We start from the raw sequence: 22,500 nt of genomic DNA, 5'->3' as shown, positions 1-22,500 counted from the left end.
GGAGGAGGAGGGGGGGGGGGGAGAGCGAGAAGGTTGCGAGAGCAGTTGGGACTGGTTTGGGACGGGTCGGTCCGGTCACGTGATCTCGCGTTTTACCGCCCAATACCCTACTCCGCCCTTTACTACATCACATGCACCTGGTTCCTTCCTCGCCCGTTGCCTCCCTTCGCTTAGGGCGGTGCATTGTGCATTTTCTTTATATCCCCGTTCGTCTTTTCTTCGTATGTATCCTATCTCCTTCGCGGCACTTTGTTTTTTCGCTGAAGTTTATCGCTGAAGTTTATCGCTCTCCGCTTCAAACCGTGCCTCGTGTGCTTCACCCTAAGCGGCAACACTTTCAGCGCTCATTACGTCGGCGCACTGCCTTCCTTGATACGCGATGTTGCCATATTGCCAAGTGACGTGATGTCTTCTCGTGCCTCCTCCCTTCCCCTTTCTCGTGTGTGAATCCCCTACCGCGGTCTGAGTCACGCCTGAACTTCCATGAATGGTGCAGGCACGCCCTGCGTACTTTCCTGAGCCATTTGCGGTCATTAACTCCCAAGAGCAATGCACGTCAGTTGTTTTATTTTGGAACAGTTTATTTCTATTTTTTTCTACTCCATTTTCATCTGCGCTGTTTATATCGTCGCTGTCTCGCGCGATGGAAAAGTGACGATAAGTGAAAGTAACGTAAATCGTAGTATGAAATCCGTAGTGGGCGTTTCTGGGGAGCTTTGAATGCACGCGATGCAATTTGACACCCGGGCGCGAGAGCATCATCGCTTTCGTCAGAGATCATTACCATTTGTCACTCCCGGGATTACGCCAGCATCTCCTCAGTTAGGCCTGGTCATAACCCCTAAGAGACATGTTATTAAAGCTTCACAACATGAGGCGCATAGTAATCAACAAGGAGCACAAGTTCATTAGTCCGAGTTTCTATGAGCACGTGGAAGAAAAAAATGGTCTTTTCCATCATGCGTATCGTTTTGGTTTCGTAATGTCATTAGGAACTCGGCCATAGCACACGGCACTCGCTTCCCAACCCGGTTTCGAGCCAGGTTTCAACCCCTTTAATACGTCGTTCTGGCTCAAGATCTTCCAGACCGGGTTTTGTGAAATTTTGCCCGAAGCAGTTTGATTTTGCGTTACGGCTTATTCGTTCTGTTATATTTCATCAGTGTTTTATGGAGTTTACTATTACGTGTTTTATTTAATGTATTGCGTTGTTATAATTTCTCGTCAGTGTTGATAATGCTAGATCAGTGTATGAGCGCTTCACGTCTTTTGTTCTTGTATATTTATATTTTGTGTGATGTGAAGTGTGGTCGACCCGGACGGCAGATAAAAAAATGCACGCCTCCTTGTCTGAATGTCTGCTCCCTTCCCGATAATCTCGAGAGAGTTTGCACGCTGACTTGCTTCTATACAATGGTCCTATATTTAGCGGTGATGGCAGCTCGACGATATAGAGACACTTATGCAGAAATGTTGTTTCTTCTGAACTCAATTAGAATATATAAAGTTGTATTAAAAGTTGTTTTATTATTTTTATTTTCTGAACGGCTTCCCAGTCTGGTATATACGGTCACATGCACGAGAGAGAATGTGAATCCCGGTCAGAACAGCAAAGAAACAGAAAAAAAAAGAAAGAAAGAAAAAAAAACTTGCCTGACCGGTATCACACGTAATTACTTGTTTAATTCAGTTTTGCGCGGCAGTTCATAAACGCATCAGTTAAACCGGGATGAACGCATGCGGGACCAATGTAAAGCCTTGAATACTTGAATGATTTGGGCAAGTATGAGTCACCACCGTCGTCAGCGCCTCCAAGGCCCCCCTCTGAAACACCTGCCCGGTTCTCTGCAGCTCCGTCCCTGGTCGGACCCTACGAATGACGTCACTTAATGCTGCGGCGCCTTCTGTTGGATGAAAGGGAGGGAGGGGGGATGGGAGAGAGGGAGGGAGAGGGGAGAAAGGGAGGGAGGATGGGAGAGAAGGAGGGATGGGAGAGAAGAAGGGAGGGAGAGGGGAGAAAGGGAGGGAGAGGGAAAAGGGAGGGAGAGGGGAAAAAGGGAGGGAGTTGAAGGGGAGAGGAAGGGAGGGAGGGAGGGAGGACCTTTAGAAAGTAATTTGCTCAAAGTATTCATTCGCAATAAGGAGGAGGGTCTAGATGAGAACCGGTGTCTGCTGCTGTTTCCCAGGGCGGAATGAATGGGATGTGTAGAAGAGATATGCAAAATTTGTCAGGAGGGAAATGTATCCTATTAGTAATGATGGCCTTCCTTGTGTGCTGGAAGTAGTTGTGTTTACATTTTAATTAATTATTTTTTTTTTTTGCTATTAATTTTTTTCTTGTTTGTTTGTTTTTCTTTGCCCTTTCTCACAAATTAGATTAGTACAGGTATTAGGGAAGTAGATCTAGGGTTGCCTTTGTCCTGCTCAGCAAAATGAAGAAGCCTTATTTACTGTCAAGTTTAGTATTACTGCACACGAATGTCTTACTTTTCTCGGCTTTTGTGAAGCCCTATACTATAGAAACCTTGACCTTAAGTTACTTATGTAGAGGTTAAGTAAAGGATTCATGCCAAGGCTGACGCTTTTTCATTCACATCGACCAGAAATGTGGCTTTGGGATTTTTGAGGCGTTGGTGCTTTTTTAACATTTTTGAAGGGAGAACTTATTACCATAAGTCCAGTTGTATGGGGGGGGGGGGGGATTTACCTCATTGAAAAAGAGACAGACAGACAGACAGACAGACAGACAGACAGACAGACAGACAGACAGACAGACAGACAGACAGACAGACAGACAGAGAGACAGACAGACAGACAGACAGAGAGGGAGAGAGAAAAAATATATATAGCTATATATTTTTTTATGGTGAAGGGTAAATTCAGAAAAATTGTGATAAAAAAAGAAATTTTATTTGATTTTCCTTATTTTTGCAGATTGTTTATTTATTGATATTACCTAATTTTGTAGATAAAGTTTTTGTGGATATCCAGACTTCAGGTTAAAAATAGATGGAGGAGAATATAATAATAATTATAATAAAAAAAAAATAATAAGTTGATAGCATTCCAAACAAGTGAATTGGTGTGAAGTTAAGGAAGATATATCCTGCACTGCTGAATTATTTTTAGAAAAGTTGGTAAATTAGTTGAAATTGGTTTAAGAATCGGTTCTGTTGTCTCAATTTCCTTTTTTTATTTTGCTTAGTAATGTGAATGTTTTTTAGAATACATTTATGTGGGAAGCTAAATAGGGGGGGGGGGAATGGAATGCACTTTTTACTTTTACTCTCATATGTTACTTTCAAAAACAACCTTGATATTTATATTGCAATTTTCTCTTCTCAGGTTGATATTGAAATCAATGGAGAGCCCGTGGACATACACATGAAGCTAGGGGAGTCGGGAGAAGCCTTCTTTGTCCAAGAATTAGAGGACAGTGAGGAAATTAGTCCCCTCCTTGGCACCTCGCCTCTTCCACCATCATTCCTCCAGGAGAAACTCGATCTCGCGAGAGCAGAGGATGAGGAATCAAGACCTAGGGATTCTGGAGTTGATGAATCCATTTCCTCATCTGTTGGCCAGTCGACAGTGGCAGGTGATGTAGTGGTCACAGCTTTGCCAGAGACGGAAACAGCCGGAGATCAAGATTCCTCTGTACCGCCCTTGACCGACATAGGAGATGGTATCAAAATCGTCAGTGTGAAATTATCAGGACGACCCCAAGAGTGAGATTGGCATTGTCAGAATTGTCCGTAAAACGGACGCCAAAGTAGAGAGAAGAGACCATGGGACTCAGACTATTAACAATAATAACTTAACAACTAGTAACAAGAAGGTAGAAGTCAACAACCAAGGGAAGGGACCCAACTCAAAGTCGCAAGCTGGTGATGGTGCTGTTCAGAAACGCAATAGTTTAATTATGGAGGGCCAGGGAAGCAAGACCGATGGAGAAGAAACCGTCAGATGTAAGTTCGTGCCGTTTATGTTTAGATAGTTTTGCATGTGTAATGCAAATATGTGTTTTTTTTTTTTTTTGGAACCAAGATTTACTTTAGCTTGTAATGTGTCACTATTGAGACTTTTCTTTTCCTTTTGTACTTAGTGAGCAAGAGTATCCGCCGCAAGCGCAAGAAGCGTTGTAATGGAAAGAAGAGCCGACCCAAGAGCACCGGGAGCCAGTCAAGTGACACGTCGACAACAAGCGAGGTTGCAGACATCAATGCTGTCTTGCCCAGTGGTGGTTCACCAGGGAATCAAGATGGAATTTTTGTAATGGATGATATTGAGAACAATGAGAAGGTATGTGAGTCATTCATTTGAGAGCTTTGCCGAGTTTTTCACCCTCCCCCCGCTTAGATTTTTGTTTAGTTTTATTCTTTAAGCTGTGGATTTTCCGTTGCTGCTTGACCTATTTCTAAGTGAATAGGGATAGACTGATCTGATTTTCATTTTGTATTATCTGCCTCTTGTTTCTTTTGGTTTGGGTGAAGCATTGAAACTTGATGTGTTCATATCTTCTTGGTGGCACTTGATCATTTTTTTTGCCTTTTGTTGTATTTTTGTATTGGTGCTTTTGAATATTGAGTTGAAGCGCCATCCAAGAAGATCTGTATCTAGTTTCAATACTAACCCACCTTATATTCTTATTTTGATTCTTCTTTATTTGTTGTCTAGAGGTTGATATACCTGAAATTCTCTTAAGCAGCATTTATTTCAATTTTCTATCAGTCTGGTCCAAGCACGTCTACTCCCACCTCCCACATGGCGCAGTCGTCTTCGATGCCGTTGCTGCGCGAGAAGTCCCGGGAAGAAGTAGTCGACGAATGGAGTGGCTCCATGTCCCGATCCATGGGACCAGACTTTCATCCATTCAGTGATACTGACCTCAGCCCTCCACCAAGGTAGAAATTAGTAGTTCAGAGAGGACTGAATTCAAAACTGTTACTATTTGTTGATATGGGGTTTTAGCTGTATGCATGTGTTGGACTAGTTCCTTTTACAGGCTTAAAGTTGATTATGCCTTTTTAGCCCATCGACTTCAAGACCCCCAACACCAATCAAGTCTGACACCGAGTATGAGGTCGAGAGACAGCGGACGGACTTCATTGACGGATCCTCGCAGACGGATGAGAACAAGTGGTCTTGGACCTGGGGAGAACTTCCCACACCGCCGCCGAAGACTCCAACCCGCACGTCATCCTCAGCTGCGGATTCCTCCGAGATGAAGAGTGAGAGCGACATGAAGAAATCTTCGAAAGGAGAGGGTAAGTAGTAGCTTGGATGTCTGCTTTCAAGGGGAGATATGGGAATAGTATTTTATTTATTTTTCATTTGTATCAATGTCTTGTAGGCTAAGTATTTGTCGGTAAGATTGAATAAAAGATGCAGATAAAGAAGTTCTTGTCTGACAATAATTATTATTGCAAGAAAAGGAATGATAGTTGAAAATTGTTGCTCATTATGCTGCTATTTTTTTGGCACCTATTCATACAAGTAAATTCAGAAAGCGACTCTTTTCTGGATCTTGTTTACTGCTGCGAGTTTGTGGTAAAATATGATGTAATTTTTTAAATAGTTAAGAGTAAGTAAGTCTTTGAAGTATTTATGTAAGCTTTTGGTTTACACAGTCTTGCCCCAAAAATATTTAAACATAATGAGCATCAATGAAACCTACTTTTAAGAAGTGTAAAAAACAAATCAGCGGTGTTGGGTGAGGCTTCTTAAAAATATTAATTACATGCTTACATATTAAATATGGTTGCTGAGACTGATAGACAAAACTTAGTCAAATATGATATAGGAATTTATTTACGGAGTAGATGCTTTGTGTTGGGATCAGTATGTTTACCTTGTCATCCTATATAACTTGGGTACTTTTTATTGTTGAAAACCGATTCCTAATGAGATGGACAGCGTTATCTTTCTGGGAGTGATTGCAAAGTCAATTATAACAATATGTTGCAATCACCAATTTTTTTTTTCTTTGCTTGATCCATCTCTCGAAGAGTCGGTTTCCAAAGACACCTTGTAGCATGTCTGGGCTTGTTTCCCCCCTAGATGATGAGCGGTCTGTGTTGGGCAGTATGTTTAGCTTCATGCGGGCTACCAAGAAAGCTCGTCACAATCCAGAGAGTGAGGGCATCTACCTTGATGACCTGAATCTGGAGGAACTAGACCCAGAAGTGGCAGCACTGTATTTCCCCCGTAACTTCAAGGTTCCAGAAAAGCCGGGCTACAACAGCTTCTCCTCTGGTATGACTTACTTATCCAAGTAGTTCGTAATGTGCTTTCGCTCTTAGGCCGAGTTGTGGGCGTGGGAGTTTGACCTGTATCAGGGTGTATTTTCTGCATACTAACCCGACTTCAATGATAATTTAAGAATTGATGACGTGTTGGAAAAGTGGGGTGAATGTTAACTCAAAGAGCATGTAAATTATTTGGCTATTTTAGCTAAAAGCATGAATGACGTTTTAAATAATTACTATCATTTGTGTGCATCCATGTCTTTGGAATTAAGTGAACAATAATAGTAATGCTATAATATCAGTGATGATTTAAGCATTTAGTAACTGAACAATAGAGTGAATAATAATCCTTAGTATCAAATCACTAATTTACAATAGTCTCCTGTCTGTTACTGATGTAAGAGTTCTTAGTGTATAGTGGAACATATTATATGATTAACGAAAAACATAAGGCAGTTCTCCTTGTTACTTTATCATTTTGGTTTTAACAAGCATTCCTAGTGCTCAGATATTGTCGTTTTTCCAGATTGCAAATGGATATTCTGATGAATGCTATTTCATTTTTGGTGACATTGATAATGAAACAAGACTCTTTAAAAGTGCTCCATTTAATATGATGTTCACTAAATGATTGTTTTCTTTTTAAAGCTCAAGACTTCTCTCCTAGTTGTAAGGCTATTTATATATTATGCTATGTGTAGATCAGCCTATTAGTTGGTACAAAGGTGATTAGGTTTAGTGCTTTGTATAACACACTAACTCTTTTTAATGCAAGGAGATTAGTAATATAATATCAAGGTTTATGTACTAACAGTGTAAGTTCATGAAGAAAGAAATAGTTTTACCATTAGCAAAGTTAACAATTTAAATGTCAGATATAGTTTTGTAAGATGAGTAGAGAGGTGTAAGTATACAAACTATATAAACCAAAGTTTTATTTGAAATTATGCTGATCAAGGTTGTCATGTTGTACAGTATGTAATGGAAGTTATAAATCTGGAGCCCTTATTTCAAGAAAGGGAGTAGAAGATATCTATGATGTATTGAAAAAAATTAGTGTACTTATGGAGGTGTAAAATTTGGTATTTGAATATTTAAATAGGATATTTGTCATTTTTAATGCATGTTTAAAAAGTCAAACTTGCTGTAATTTTACTGGTTGGATGTGTATGTAAACTTGATTATTCCTGGATCGTATAATTGTGACTATATTGTAAGTAATCATTTACCGAAGAGCATAAAAGATTTGAATTTTTTAAGAGAATGTATATACCCGTTTTTAGCAAGAAAATGATTTTTTTCTGTTTTTCATTTTTAGCAAGCGCTGTGAAGGATGATGATGTTGAGTCCGGTAATGGTCCTTCCTTGCCTCAGTCTCCGCACAGTGTCGAGGGAGCCATTGGAGGACCAAAACTGTGCAGCGATTCGGACTTTGAAGATTACCGGCACCCCATCTTTGACTACAAGTATGTGATAATTTCTGAAGTTAAAGGAAAGTGAATTAGAAAAAAGAAATTGATAATTGAATAGGTCTGTGGTTTGATGATTAACCCCCTAAGGACAGAAAAAAGTAATATTGATGATAACATTGGTATCATGATAATACCTATTTATTTATGTTTTCTTATTTCCAGGGGTTACCATGATATTGCCTTCTCGCTATGTGGCCGCCTCCATGAATACGAGGGAGACTTCCCAGAGAGTCTTTTTATGCAAAGTCTAGTCACTTACGATGATTTTTGTGAAAATCCACAAATTCTCGAAAACCCTGACCTTGTTGTTAGGTTTGGGGGCAAGTACCTGAATTGGCGCACTGTTTCACCACAGATTCTCTCTCTTGTGTTGTTCCAGCGACCTGTGCCTCAGGTAGATTTTCATAATTCTTTTTTGATTCATTCTGGTAATTGAAATTTCTAGTCAGAAATATTTTGCCAAATCAGAAAGACATCTTTGCAGTGATCACGAGATATATATATATTTTTTTTATCTCTTTGAGTATAGAAAAACCTGCTTATGATTTCTCCAAATTTATATGATCCCCCTCCTCCCTTTTAACAGAAACTCTCAGAAGCTCTCTATAAGGAACACATGATCAAGAAGGAGATCAGAAAGAGGTCTGAGTCAAAGGGATACTCTTGGTTCTCTTGGAGGCGCACCAATCCAGAGGACGCTGATGCTCCTCAAAACAAAAGTGAAGATATTGCAGTGAAGAAGGAAGTTTCTGGATCTTTAGAGGTACTTTTTAGATATTTTAAGAATATTTTTATGTCTACTGTTGTCTATTGTGTTCACTTTGCATCTAATTCATTGAAAAAATTCAGAACTTTGGTAATCAGAAATTCTGAAAAACTACAGTTTTACCAAAAGTAATGTATATTTCTAATTTTGTTACTGTTTCTAGCAGGGCAGTGAAAAATCTGTGACAGAGGAGATCCTAAATCCCAGTGATCCAAACCTCGTTGAGGTTACAGCTGCTGAGACTCAAACCACCCCACCAGGCACTCCAAAGAAGAAGGGACTTCACGGCCATACCCCAGGGACAGATTCCTCTGAGTCTGAGGATCTTGAAGATCGGAAGGACCGCAGGCCCTCTGGAGATCGCTACAAGAAGAGTTTGAGACTGACATCAGAACAAATTGTAAGTGTCTACCTTTGGGAAACTTTCAAATGTGTATAAGATGTACTTGTATAAATGTTGCTTTGGGCCTCGGATAATTAATGAAATGAGGTCTTTTCATTTAGTGAATTGATTGTGACCCAAGCTCTTTTCCTACAGGAAAAACTAAACTTGAGAGAGGGAAGCAATGAAGCCCTGTTCTCAGTTACAACAGCCTATCAGGGAACAACACGATGCAAGTGCCACATTTTCCTATGGAATCATGATGATAAGATTGTTGTATCAGATATTGATGGCACTATAACGAAATCTGATGTGCTAGGGCATCTGCTGCCCATCTTGGGCAAGGACTGGGCCCAGAGTGGGGTAGCTCAACTCTTTACCAAAATCAAGAACAATGGCTACCATTTCTTGTACCTGTCTGCAAGAGCTATTGGTAAGAATGTTTTTACATTTACTGTATTTTTATTTTTCTGTCTTTGTGATTTAGTCAACATTTTATATTCACTTTCTTCTATTTCTTTATTTCTTTTGTTTAGGAAATTTTATTAAAGTAGTTGTGTTTCTATCTTCATCATGATTTTCATTATCTGGAGAATTGTATTTAAGAATCTGCAGTTATGTCTAATAGGATTGATCATTAACAAATATTTAGATGTAACTAATACTCCTATTAATTGTTTTGTTATTCTTACATTGAGATTTTGAAGCTTATATGGTAGGCTATCATCACAAGTTCCAAATTCCCCTATTATTTTGCAATTCCATTCTGTTAAAGAATTTAAGTGATAAAGAATCTTGGATATGATTTTTATTCACTTAAGTCTTTACGATGTGGTAAATTTGTGAAGAATCAAAAGGGAGTAGAATGGAAATTAATGACCTTTTTAGGGAAGAGTCTAAGATGCCACACTAGTCTAATTGATAATAAAGTACAGTAATTACCTTCAAGGTGAACTGATGACATTTTTCAAAATTGTTATTGCAGGACAGGCACGTATCACTCGGGACTATCTCCGTTCCATCAAACAGGGAGACTTATCTCTACCTGATGGGCCTCTGTTATTAAATCCTACGTCCCTAGTGCAAGCTTTCCATCGTGAAGTCATTGAGAAGAAGCCCGAGGAATTCAAGATCTCTTGTTTGAGGGATATCCAGGCATTGTATCCACCTGCTAGAAATCCTTTCTACTCTGGATATGGAAATAAGATCAATGTAAGATTTATCTTTATGGTACTTTGTACTATTTCAGGAATATTAACAGAGTTATCTAATTTTATTTGTTTTCAAAGTCTTTATATTCTTGCCGAAAGAAAAGTCAACATTAGTTGATTAGCTTTTGCACTGACTTTGACTCTGGACAGAGTGAAAGTTACCTGAACCCAATAATTGTGCAGTGTTGGACAGAAGTAGTAACTTCAACCCGGACACTGCCAGATGCATGAGAACAAGCGCATTTGAGTTGCCAAGTGTTTCCATTCACTTTCCTTCATTTAGACTACCTTAGAAATGCATCTTCGTAGGTATTCATGTCTTGATACAAATTGAATGTTATGATACAAATAACACAAAAGGAGAAAGAAAAAATGACAGGTACTTGGTTTATTAGCATAAGGTTGAAGATTGTTACATTTGTCCTTCGTGAACTTTGTCAGTTACTCTTGGTTCCCAGCATCACTGTAAGTCTTGTCATGTGTAAACTATCGGTGTTGCATAATGTATCTGTAATTTTTACATTTACACAACTCTCCTTTTCCAGGATGTGTGGGCCTATCGTGCTGTAGGAATTCCCATTTCTCGAATATTTACCATCAACCACAGAGGCGAGCTAAAGCATGAATTAACTCAGACATTCCAATCCTCGTAAGTATATAACATGCATCTTTTCTCAAGTAGTTTTTTTTTTTAGCATTGTCTAACATTCCATGTTAAAATTTGGCCTTTTTTTATATATACACAATTTTTAAAATAAAGTTTTGATTAGCATGCTTTGCTTTAGAATTTTAGTATAGCCATAAAGCTATGGGAATGATTAGTAGATAGATAGATAAATAAAACTTTAAAATAAAATTTGCTGGTTGTTGTGTCTCAAATCTGTAATGTTTTTTCCACTTGATAATATTTTGATTAAGTACATTAGAAGTGTATTTTCAAATAAACTTTTTGATAATGGTAATGTCAGATGCACCAGTCAGCTGTATCACCCATATGTTTTCAGTCACAAGCTTGTATGAAGAAACACTTGCATAAAGGAAAATTATTTTAACCCACTGCCACCAGGGATAAGGAATACAAGATGGGGAAAATGCTGTGCTCATTTTTTATATTTTTGTGAAATGTCTCTGCACATAAATGGCTCTGCTAGTGCTTAGCCACAAAGGAGTCAATTACTAGACCTTGTTATCTTACCTGATTTCACCTTTCCTTGAATTGATGGGAAGAACGTATTTTTTTCTAGTGCTATGAATATTAATGGTGTTATTTTTATTATAAACATTATAATTACTATAATGTTATAAACATTAGTAACTACAACACAAGATAACGTAAAATATTTTCATAAATCAAAGGAAAGGGTAAACGGGTGAGACAGGCAATCCTCATAATTGGCTCATTGGTGACTTATTACAAGTGTAGCCATCTATGTGTAAAAAAAATAATACAAGTAAACTCACAGTGGACATGGCATACATGAACATGCCATGCTTGTCGGCATTAGGTTAAAAATAAATTCATGGAATATGTGCTGACATATTTATGAAATATACATCCACAGACAAATAACCACTGGTGTAAGCAGAAATGTAAACATATTCAGATGTAGGACATAGATGTTGATATGTTCCTGTTGAGCATTATTTTGAATGTAAATAGTTGGTGCTTTCTATGTAGGAACAACAGGGTTTTGCAAGTAATTATTTTCTGGCTTTTTGAATACCAATTATTAAGATAAATCTGTTGCTTTTTTTCCCAATATGTAGGTGTGGATATACTTTTTTTGTGGTGATGTATTTCATCTGACCTCACATGTTTTTTCTATAATCTTTTCATTGATTTCCTTAGGTGAATGCATTTTTAGTTAATTTAGCCCATGGAGAATATAAAGTAAATTAAAAATCAAAGTTGCTCTGTGTGTATGGTTATTTTAAGACATCCCATTCTGTATGATTGATTTTATATATTTCTCCTATGGACTAGATTACTAAAGGGACTGGTTTAAAGAAATGAATATATTTTGATAAACCTTAGCTTCTCTTTAATTGATATCATTTAGCAGTCATAGAAATCTTGTTAGAGCATGAATGTTTCCTCTTACTGCTTCATGTACATTTGCTTATCACACTGATTAAGAGGAATACTCTGTAGGAAGTGAACATAGTTGTGGGTGTGCTAATAGGCTACCACTTCTCTTTGCAGTTACATACGACAAAGCAAAGTAGTTGATGAAACTTTCCCTCCTCTGCCAAGAACAATGGTGCCTCGTAACCTTGTTGGGTTCATGTACAGTGATAGTGAAGCAGAAAATTGCAGCTGCAGTGATAATGACATTTGTGACTGTTACGACAGTGACTGGGAGGGGTTTCCTTCGGGGATAGATCTATCGGAACTTGGTTCATAATTCAAGGAGACCATTCGGATGAATCTTTTGAAAGGGATGGATTAGACGAAAGAATGCATAACTGAAAATTATTACTGTCATTCTGAGTAGGTTAAAAGGAAACCACTCCATTCACATGGGCCAGGCAGAAGGCTGTCCCACGCTAATCATTTCAAGTTCAGCTTCTGTTAAAGCTCACTGAAGTTTAGGGTAAGGGTAAGGTATATGTTTGACCACAGTATCAGCCTGTACTTAACAGAGCTTGCCCTTACACTTTCCTAGATTACTGAACCAAATATCAAGCTTTCTAATGCTTTGAGGCTTCATTAACATGCAATTGGTAATTCCTGCATAATTGGCATTATACATCAACACACACAAGGATCGTATAATTTTTCCATTGTTTTTTATATACACGGAAGCATTTCTGTGGGGGTAATATAACCATACTTCCATAAGTGATAGAAGTTGCCTTTTGTTTTTAACAGGTTTGTGGTATTATATTAGATGATCTTTGCTTGCATAAACAAATGTTGCTAACCCTAGTATAAATGAGACTAACAGAATTAAGGTTGCAGAGGAGATGGTTTGTGCATGTAAAGACTGAATGAGCATCTACTAATAAAGGAAACCCTGTTGTTCCCATATGTTATGATGTGCTACATGTGATACATTATGTTTTTCTGAGAAGTTTTCTCACCTAGAGATACTTTTCCATGGTAAGGAGAGTGCTTCATTTGGATGTTGACACCTTGAAAGTGCAGTACACTTTTGTATTGTACTTTGTGATACCCTAGTGTCATTTTTTTCTACTTTACATAGGTTTCCTTCATTCTCTTATGGCTTAAATTTCCTGAAAGGCATATTTTTCTTGATGTTCCAAAAAATGATTTATGAATATATGGAGAATGTCTTCCAAAGTCTCTGTTTAGGATAGAAAATGTGATATTTGAAATGCACTTTAGAATTCTATTTCTAATTCAATAACTCATAAATACCAGATGATATTTCATGCTGCTTATTGCTTAGTATCTTTGAATTATTATGCAATTTCTCAAACCAATTCTGCACAGCTTACGTTTATTCAAAATTAAAGTATTGCTCTTCCTGTGAAAATCTTACAATGCTTTGGTTTTCTGTTGGATAAGAATGCAGACATTTTGTTTTTGATTATTAGTTATTATATCTTAAATCCTTATAGTTATGTATTGACATGATGCTACTACCAAACGTATCACAGTCATAAGTGCCTGGTTATATGGCATTAGTAATGACTTAGATAAGCTTGATTGTGTTGGAAGAGCAATGAAGTAGTTAGAGAATTGTAGGGAAAAATTAGCAAAAGCCGGTATTTTGATTGAATTAAAATTTAGTTCTCAGCATCAGGTAATAAGAGTGATTTTTAGGATGAAATGAATTACTCTCCTTATAAAAAAAGGATTCAAGTATTGTACTCCTAAACGTCTATAATGCAAGTTTATACATGAGTTGCAGAAGGGAGATGAGACTTCTGTCCTAATTATATGTTTTATTTTTTCCTCCTATACAGGTACTCAAACCTCAGTGACATATCGAACCACATGTTCCCTCCTGTTGCTCATCAGGAGACACTGGGCGAATACTCTTCCTTGCAATACTGGCGGGCACCCTTTGCCTGACGTGTCCACTGAAATAGAAGCAGTCCTTTCAGAGGAGAGAGGGAAATAGTGATCTTGTTGGAACCTTAAACTTTTCAGTGGTGGTAAGAACATCTTTCTCTTTTGCAATGTGGTTTTGCATTTTTCTCTTCTGGGCTACCATGCATTTTGTCACTATATACACACACATATTTTTTCTGAGGTATATTGATGATTTTTTTTTGTATATCCCTGAAAGTTCAGTTTTTTACATGATGTTTGTGCTCTAAGGATTTGCTTGTCCTGTCGTTAGGGTGAAAAAGTTAATGGTTGCTTGATTTCTGTGAAATAACATTGACATGGAAAGCAAGTAAAAGGTCTGGTCTGGTTTACCATTTTATATAATCATTCCCCTTGATGATGTCTAACTGTGATCTTACCTTCTTTCAGGAATGAAAATGTTGCGTCTGCAATGTACGAGTGAGTAGTGGAGGGACCAGCCTCAGACATTCCAAGAAGAACAATGATCCTAATTGTACTTTACATCAAGGAAAGGAATTGCTGATTTACATTTGAAGTATATTTGTAATGGAGCCTGTTGAAGTCTTCTCTGAGGTTACAGATATTTTCAGTTCATGAAGGATAGCAGTGTTTGAATGCTGTGAACATGTACATTACATGTGGGCTGCTTACCTCAGGGATGGTTATTAATTTATTGTGGTTGCTGATAAGCTGATTGATTTCCACAAATATGATGGTATGTTCTTTTTTATAAGGCTGATAAACAAGGTTAAGACAAACCTGCAGTTAACTGGACGTTCATTTAGGAAACAGGCAAAAAGACAGGACATTGTACGTCAATAAGATTTTTTTTTTTAGCATCATCAGACTGATAACCTACCAACACTTATAATATTATGAAAGTGAATTTAATGGGTGAATACTGTGGACGGAGGGTTTCATTTCATTTATTAGAAATATTTCATGAAAAAGATTAACTTGAAATTAATAAGACACGAAAGCAAAATTTGTCATTCCTAGCATTTATATTGGTTTAAGTAATTAGTTATTTATTATTCTCCTTGTCACTTCAATTTTGCTATTGGGTACTAGAGATAGATACTGAAGATTAAAATTGCAGGGGTCAGATTTTTGGAAATTATGTAGAGAAACCAGTGATTGTAAAATTATGCAACTGAAGAGTAATATCTACATGTGACTGGACTTAGAATGATATTCTTTCTTTATAATAAGTGATATCTGGTGTTGTAGGTTTAAGTTCAGAAATTTGCATATCAGTTTAGTTTTATGTGTTATTCAGGGAAATTAAGTATATATTTATTTTTTGTACAGTTCTATGTTTTGTCTGGTCTACATTCATTCATTTCCATCTCATTCTTGCATTATCAGAATCTGAAGCCATTTATTTGAATTTAATTTCCATATTTATTACACGTGCAGCTTTCGTATTGTCTAGTTACTATCAAGCTGCGTTTCATCAACACCATAAAATACTGTATGTATTTATATTCCTTTACATGTTGTAGGGATTAAATCATGTAATTTGAGGCATCTCATTTGAAAGTCTACAGGCTACATCAGCTGTGATTCTCAAGTAGTCAGAGGATGTTCTAAAAGCTTGGGGAGTTGTTGCACATATGTGATAAAAAAACAATTAGTGCTGTCAACTGTGATCTGTTGAAGACATCCACCAAGGTGCTGTATATAACATGAAGTGTTGATTATTTCAAATTCTGAATTGGTTTGCAGATGTTCCAGAATCAGAGTAAACAGTGTTGTGTACAAGTGTGTGAGTTTACACAGGCATGTGGGATCTGTCAGAAGTTGTATATGTTGATGTGCAGTACTGTGACCTTGCATCCATCTGTTGCCTTGATTCTGTTAACGTAAAACCCTTGTTTCAGGAATGGAGATTTCATTTTCATTTGAAAGATGAATCTGAACTGTTTCATTAGATATTTCTTAAGAACAATTCACACTCTGTTTTGAAATTAGTTCATGGTTAGGAGAGATGATCAGAAGGCACAATCGTTGTAGGTTGGCAATATATCGGAATATCTGTTTTGGTTCAATGAGAAAAGAAGCATTTATTCTGAACCACTGGATGCCAGTCCAAAATTTCTAAAGAAAAATAATTTGTAGTCACAAAAAAATTATCACTCTAGTAAAGAAGAAGAAGAAAAAAATAATACAGCAGAGTAGGGATTTAATTCCAAAATTACCAGTGGATTCTAAAGAGTAAAAATGAAGTGAATGAAAGAAATGTGTTGTTGGTATCAGAATGAGTAATGTATGTAGCATGAATGGCAAACTTCTCTAATAGCTTGTGATTTACTTAATGGTATGTGATACATCATAGTGTAGATTGAGGATTTATACACAGTTACCCTTGCCTTCATTTCATTGGCTTCTTTACACATGGAGTATTGTGAAAATGTCTGTTAACTTTTTAATCACTTTCGTTTTGTAGTCCAGTGTACTGGAATATGATAAAAGGATACAGTATGTGTGCTCTCATTTATTCTGAATATAACAGTGTCATATTTAGTTACTTTTCAATGAGGAATTTTTGTTGCATATGTTGTGTGCATCTTTTGTACAAATCTTTTTGCTTGTATCAGGCAAATATAGGGTTAAGTTTTATGATAGTATCAGATTGATTTTTTGCAAATATAGCTTTTAAGAATTGTTTTCAGTGAAGTGTAAATCAAGTTTTGTGATTATTTTTTTATTTTTATTATTATGGTTTTCATTATTTCTTTTCACGAGATGATCAAGGGCCACTGAGATGTCAGCAAGTGGAGTAGGTAGAATGAAGTAGGTCCTAAAACTGAGTTCAATTTGACATATAATCTGTTACCACTGTATCTGTTACAAGTTTTCTCTTTGTATTTAAATGGCATTTATATTCATAGTCTACAAGATACAGAACAAAAGAAAAGGAACAATTTGCAATAACATTTGGGGCATACTGGATTGTATTTTCATTTTCATCCATCATGATTTTGGGAAGGAAGCTAATACTCACATGTAAATTTCTCTAATTTTGCATTGACATGTGTACTTTAGTTGAATATTTAAGTATCATATTATTTATATGTATAGAGGGTTTTCCCAAATCAGTGTTCACCAATTCCTCATTCACGTGACCAAAATGTTAGCAGTATTATGCTTTAGATGTGCTTTTTCAGTACTGGCTTCATAATTAGAAGTGGTGCAAGTCATATTGGCTAGATAAGTTTTTTTTTAATGAAAATAACTTCATCTAGTTGGAAAATCTCTGTATGGAGGATCTCTATCCATTCGGACTCTAGAGTATATGTTGCTTGGAAAATTTACATGTCCCTTAAGAAATTGAGCCAGATGTATAGCATTTATAAATGAAATGAAACATCTATTTTGTTTTAATTGGTCATTAGTAATAGTAAAGCAAAATATGAATTTTCTTGTAGCACATCTTATTAGATGAAAAATAATAATAATTAAGATAGGCCAAGTTGTAAAGTGGCGAGCTGTAAGTCGGCACCTTTTGATTGTCATTGGCTCAATTCACTGCATTTTTTGCTAGGCCTTTAGCACTGCTCCAGTTCTGCATTTCCATAAAATTCTTTAGAGATCACATATTCCTACTACACTGAATGTGTTCCTCTAGTTACATTGCTGACAGTTTGACCGAAGACGGTCTTTGTCTTACATGCTTATTTTATTTGCTGTCTTGTGATATGCTCATGTCAATAAATTATAAACATGAATGATTGAGTTTTTAATGACCTTAAAGAGGGTGTGTATCGATTCCATGTTTTTGTTACGGAAAGAATGCAATCAGAAATGACTCTACTAGAGTTGAAAAAAGTAAAGGCATATGTACACATATATCTATAATATATGTATTATATATTATTGTACCCCCCCAATCCTTTGCCCGTTGTTGTCGTGGGGGGGCTTAGGAGACGAAGACTGAGACCCAATGATGGGGAACTCCTCAACCTTGGGACTCAGCCATGGACTCAACTAATTTTGCATAGTCTTTTTTCCCACTCATACTTTTCGTTTCAGTTTCTTCACCAATCCCTTCTACTATCCACCTAAGGTGTGAGAGCCATGCTGAAAGGATGAAAGGCTGACTTTCTGTCAGTCCTGAACGGCCTGGGGGAACCATGGGCATGGTATTCCCCTGCCATACCTGGCCCTTACCCCTCAAGGGGACCCTGACTATTTTTTTCCCTAACATACTCCAGGCTTATCATGGCCAATAATGATGACATAACCCCACTCTTAGGGGCAATGAGGCTTGCCCCTTTATCAAATAGCCCCAATCCCAGCTCTCCTTTGACCACGGCTCCGAACACTGCAACAACTCCCTCATCATCAATGCATACTAGTACAGTATCAACCCTAATCGACAACCAACCCCCAGGAGACATTTCTACTCTCCCAACATGCTCAACTTCAACACCTTTACTCCCACAACCTTCTTCATCAACCACCCCATCTCCCCTTATTACTACCTTACAACCTTATTGCCCACTTCCCCATAACACTACTCCCCTCAACACTACTCCCTCCTCCACATGTCCCCACACTTCTACTACCCCCACCTCTACAAGAATCCTAAATACTCTATTTAGCCCAGCCAAATGGGACCGATTTTTCGTGATCCCTCCCACAGCTCTCAACTCTCAAAACACCCTCCTCTTCCAACAATGCCTCCAAAAACAAGTAGGCAAAGTCTCTTTCCGTAGCCGACCCGACCACTCCCGTCTCGTCACAGTAACAACTGAAAACCAAGCTATAGCATTAACAAAACTAACTGATCTATGTGGTAATCCCATCCCTACTGAACCTCATCCAACCCTCAATACTTGCACCGGAACAGTCTCTATCTCCCCAACAGATTGCCCAATCTATGACAAAGAATGGTCAGATTGTGGAGAGGACTTACTCGCTTGTCTCACAGCCTATGATGCAACATATGTACAATGCTACTCCATTCCTCCCAGAGGAAATCGTAAGAAATCCATCAACATTGCCAAAATTACTTTCCGTAGACATGACCTTCCCTTTAATGTTTACATAGGTGGGGAATCCCTACCTGTCCGACCATACCAACCTCCTCCTCGTCAGTGCCAAAATTGTTGGCGTTTAGGACACCCAGCCAAACACTGTCATTCCACAGCCAGATGCCCGCTATGTGCCCAACCTGGCCATACTCGATCAAACTGCTCTGCACAATCACGCACATGTGCAAACTGTGGCGGCCCCCATAATGTATTTTATAAAGGCTGCCCCACCTACAAATTTGAGTCTGAGGTAGCAACTCTCAGATTCAGACTTGGACTCACTCTACGTGAAGCCAGACAGGAAGCACGTCGACGAGGCTTTCCTCTTACCCCCTACTCCAGTAATGTCGCTCACTCTACCAATCCCCCTACCTCCCAAGCTCCTACACCCTCTCCTAAACCCAACCCCCCTCCATCTAACTTCCCCTCTTCTACCTCCTACCTTCCCCAGTAAAATTCTTTTGCTATCCTAAACCCAGACACTCCAATCTCTACCCAATCAAATTCTTTTGCCATCCTAAATCCAGACACCCCAATCTCTACTACAGCCCCAACACCTTCCCCTCTCCCTCCCCGCACTACCTGCAGCAGACAGAATAAACGTTCCACCCCCTCTTCCCCTACCTCACAATCACCTCCACCTTCCTTTGCCCCTATTTTTCAGACACCAGACTTTTCTTCCTCCCCTCACAAGCAAACCTTTATCTCACAAAACTCCCCAAACAACTTCACTACAGAAACTCTTGAAGATATCCAGAACTACATAATCGAGTCCCAAACTAATACTCATTCACCTTCAAATTCTACAACTCCCGCTCCCTCCACACTCAAAGTGACTGCCGATATCCATCCTCCTCCTACTCATATTCTCCCTACACCCAATCCTCCTACCCCATCCCAACAAAACCCATTCCCTCTGACTCCAGCCCCACCTATATTAACCCTCCCACTATCCCCTCTATCCCTTCCAGTCCCTCCTGGATACACACGTGAAACACTCATGTCACAAGTACCCTCTTCCCCAGACCCTCTACCTCCCGACACCCCTCCTGATACAACACCACCTCCCCAACCTCATTCTTTATCCCACCCGCTAGCACCTTCCCCTTCAAATTCTCCAACACGCACTGCAATCTTTGCCAGTAAATCAACGAAAGTATAACTATCCTTCATTGGAACATTCGCGGTTTCCGAATGTTCCTCTTTCAGTCCCACATATTCTATTGTCATGCCCATGTCCTCCCTACATAGACATCCCAACTTATCAGACATCCTTTCAGAATCTCACACTTTCTGCTTTGACAACCTATTTTCCTTCCTCAAACGCATATATATCCTTCACTTGATCTAACCCCTTTACATTACCTCATCCGACCCTAACCCATTCACTCACCAATTCCTTAACCCAGCTTTAACAACTAATCACTAACCCAACCATCCTTCACTAACATTAACTATAGTGCTATATGCCTTAGATGTCTAGCACATTTATTTTGCTTTTAACCATTAACTATATATCATTGTATATTATATATATATATATATATATATATATATATATATATGTATTTATATATATATATGTATTTATATATATTATATATATATGTTTATATATATTATATATATGTATTTATATATATTATATATATGTATTTATAATGTATATAATATATAATATATAATTAATATATACATACTTATATATATTCACATACATATACATATATATACTTATAAATATATATATATATATATATATATATATATATATATATATATATATATATATATTATATATATAAATATATATATATAATATATATTTATATACATTATATATATTTTATATATATTATATATATATATTATATATATATTTATATATAGATAATGTTATGTTATATATATCATATATATATAATATATGTACCTATATATATTATATGTGTTTATATATGTATATATATGTATATATATTTATATAGATGTGTGTATATATATATATATATATATATATATATATATATATATATATATATATAATGTATGTATGTATGTATATGTACATATGTATATATTTGTATGTATATGTACATATGTATATATTTGTATGTATATGTACATATGTATATATTTGTATGTATATGTATATATATATGCATGTATATATGTATATATGTTTATATATATATATATATATATATATGTATGCATATATCAATATATGTGTATAGATATATCAATATATGTATAGATAGATATATATATGTATATATGGATATATATGGATATATATGTATATATATGTATGTATATTTATGTCTATATATTTGTATATATATTTATGTGTATATATGTATGATATATAGATAATATATAATATACTTAATATACACATGTATATATTCATATACACACACACATATACATATATATATATATATATATATATATATATATATTTATAAGTATATATATGTATATGTATGTGAATATATATAAGTATGTATATATTAATTATATATTATATATTATATACATTATATATATTATATAATACATAATATAAAGTATATATATTATATAATACATAATATAAAGTATATATATTCTATAATATCTGTATATTAGATAATTATATATATAATCGATATGTGTATATATTATACATTATGTATGTTTTATAATATATATACATTATATAATATCTATCTATATATAATTATATATATATTATATAATTATATATGAAAGGAGAAAACACTCAACCGTGTTGATACTATGGTATAAAAACCCACAATGTAAAACTAGATTTATTGAAAATGAGACTACAGTTTCGGAATCCACCTGGGGCCGGATACTCAAAACAGTTTACAATGTTGTATCTCACCACGGAGCCGTTACAATGTCGTAAGGCCTCCGAAGGACATACTCGAAACAAAATTAGCCGCCATGTTATGATGTCACACATTGTAAAGTACCTTGTAAGTTACAACTGCTCCGGGGCTCTCGTAAGGGTTTGAAACCGGATATAGTACGGTTTATTTCCCGATTACTTAGTCGACAGAAACCTTTAATTGACTGTAACATGCCTTTTTCATATTAAATACCGGGGAATTTCAATTGTCTAGTATATTCTTTATTTTCCATGCATTGCTGTTACCTTGAATCAAATATAAATTGACTGTAAATTGAGTTGACAGACGACAAACGACAATGTTTAGGTGGCTGCTCAACTTCATGACCGAGCATTGCAGCGTGAAAGACATTATTATAGGGAATCATTAGTTTCACTCTATGAAGAGGATAAGCATTTATTGCGATATCACAGATTTCTTAG

The 22,500-nt window shown here is 36.7% G+C and overlaps 3 protein-coding genes across 5 annotated transcripts in view; 2 read left to right on the top strand and 1 right to left on the bottom strand.

Annotated features, from left to right (window-relative positions):
• The window catches only part of LOC125043927 (phosphatidate phosphatase LPIN3-like), a 27,249-nt gene extending 23,506 nt beyond the window's left edge, over positions 1 to 3,743 (top strand). For both annotated transcript variants that reach the window (XM_047640307.1, XM_047640308.1), the window contains exon 4: positions 3,346 to 3,743. In XM_047640307.1, coding sequence (XP_047496263.1) covers positions 3,346 to 3,729 — 384 coding nt within the window. In that variant the 3' untranslated portion in view covers positions 3,730 to 3,743. The remainder of the gene's footprint in view (positions 1 to 3,345) is intronic.
• An 86-nt stretch (positions 3,744 to 3,829) lies between these two features.
• LOC125043925 (phosphatidate phosphatase LPIN3-like) lies at positions 3,830 to 14,148 on the top strand. Of its 2 annotated transcripts, XM_047640305.1 has the most exons (14): positions 3,830 to 3,965; positions 4,103 to 4,299; positions 4,729 to 4,901; positions 5,029 to 5,264; positions 6,058 to 6,252; positions 7,564 to 7,711; positions 7,880 to 8,111; positions 8,304 to 8,480; positions 8,650 to 8,883; positions 9,022 to 9,298; positions 9,851 to 10,077; positions 10,622 to 10,725; positions 12,280 to 12,670; positions 14,010 to 14,148. In XM_047640305.1, exons 1-13 carry the CDS (start codon positions 3,920 to 3,922, stop codon positions 12,479 to 12,481), a joined length of 2,448 nt encoding a protein of 815 aa, XP_047496261.1. In that variant the 5' UTR covers positions 3,830 to 3,919; the 3' UTR covers positions 12,482 to 12,670; positions 14,010 to 14,148. The 2 variants fall into 2 exon arrangements, with proteins under 2 accessions (XP_047496261.1, XP_047496262.1); XM_047640306.1 differs by lacking the exon at positions 6,058 to 6,252 and having other exon boundaries at positions 8,647 to 8,883.
• An 8,099-nt stretch (positions 14,149 to 22,247) lies between these two features.
• The window catches only part of LOC125043662, a 13,165-nt gene continuing 12,912 nt past the window's right edge, over positions 22,248 to 22,500 (bottom strand). Inside the window, 1 exon segment of the mRNA XM_047639897.1 lies at positions 22,248 to 22,500. This exon segment is cut by the window's right edge and continues 1,318 nt beyond it. The gene's annotated coding sequence lies outside the window, so the exon portion shown is untranslated.

This window comes from Penaeus chinensis, chromosome 34, assembly GCF_019202785.1.
Source record: "Penaeus chinensis breed Huanghai No. 1 chromosome 34, ASM1920278v2, whole genome shotgun sequence".
In the NCBI taxonomy this organism is placed as follows: Eukaryota; Metazoa; Arthropoda; class Malacostraca; order Decapoda; family Penaeidae; genus Penaeus; species Penaeus chinensis.
The sequence above is the reverse complement of the archived record's forward strand: the minus strand, read 5'-3'. Positions and strand labels throughout refer to the sequence as shown.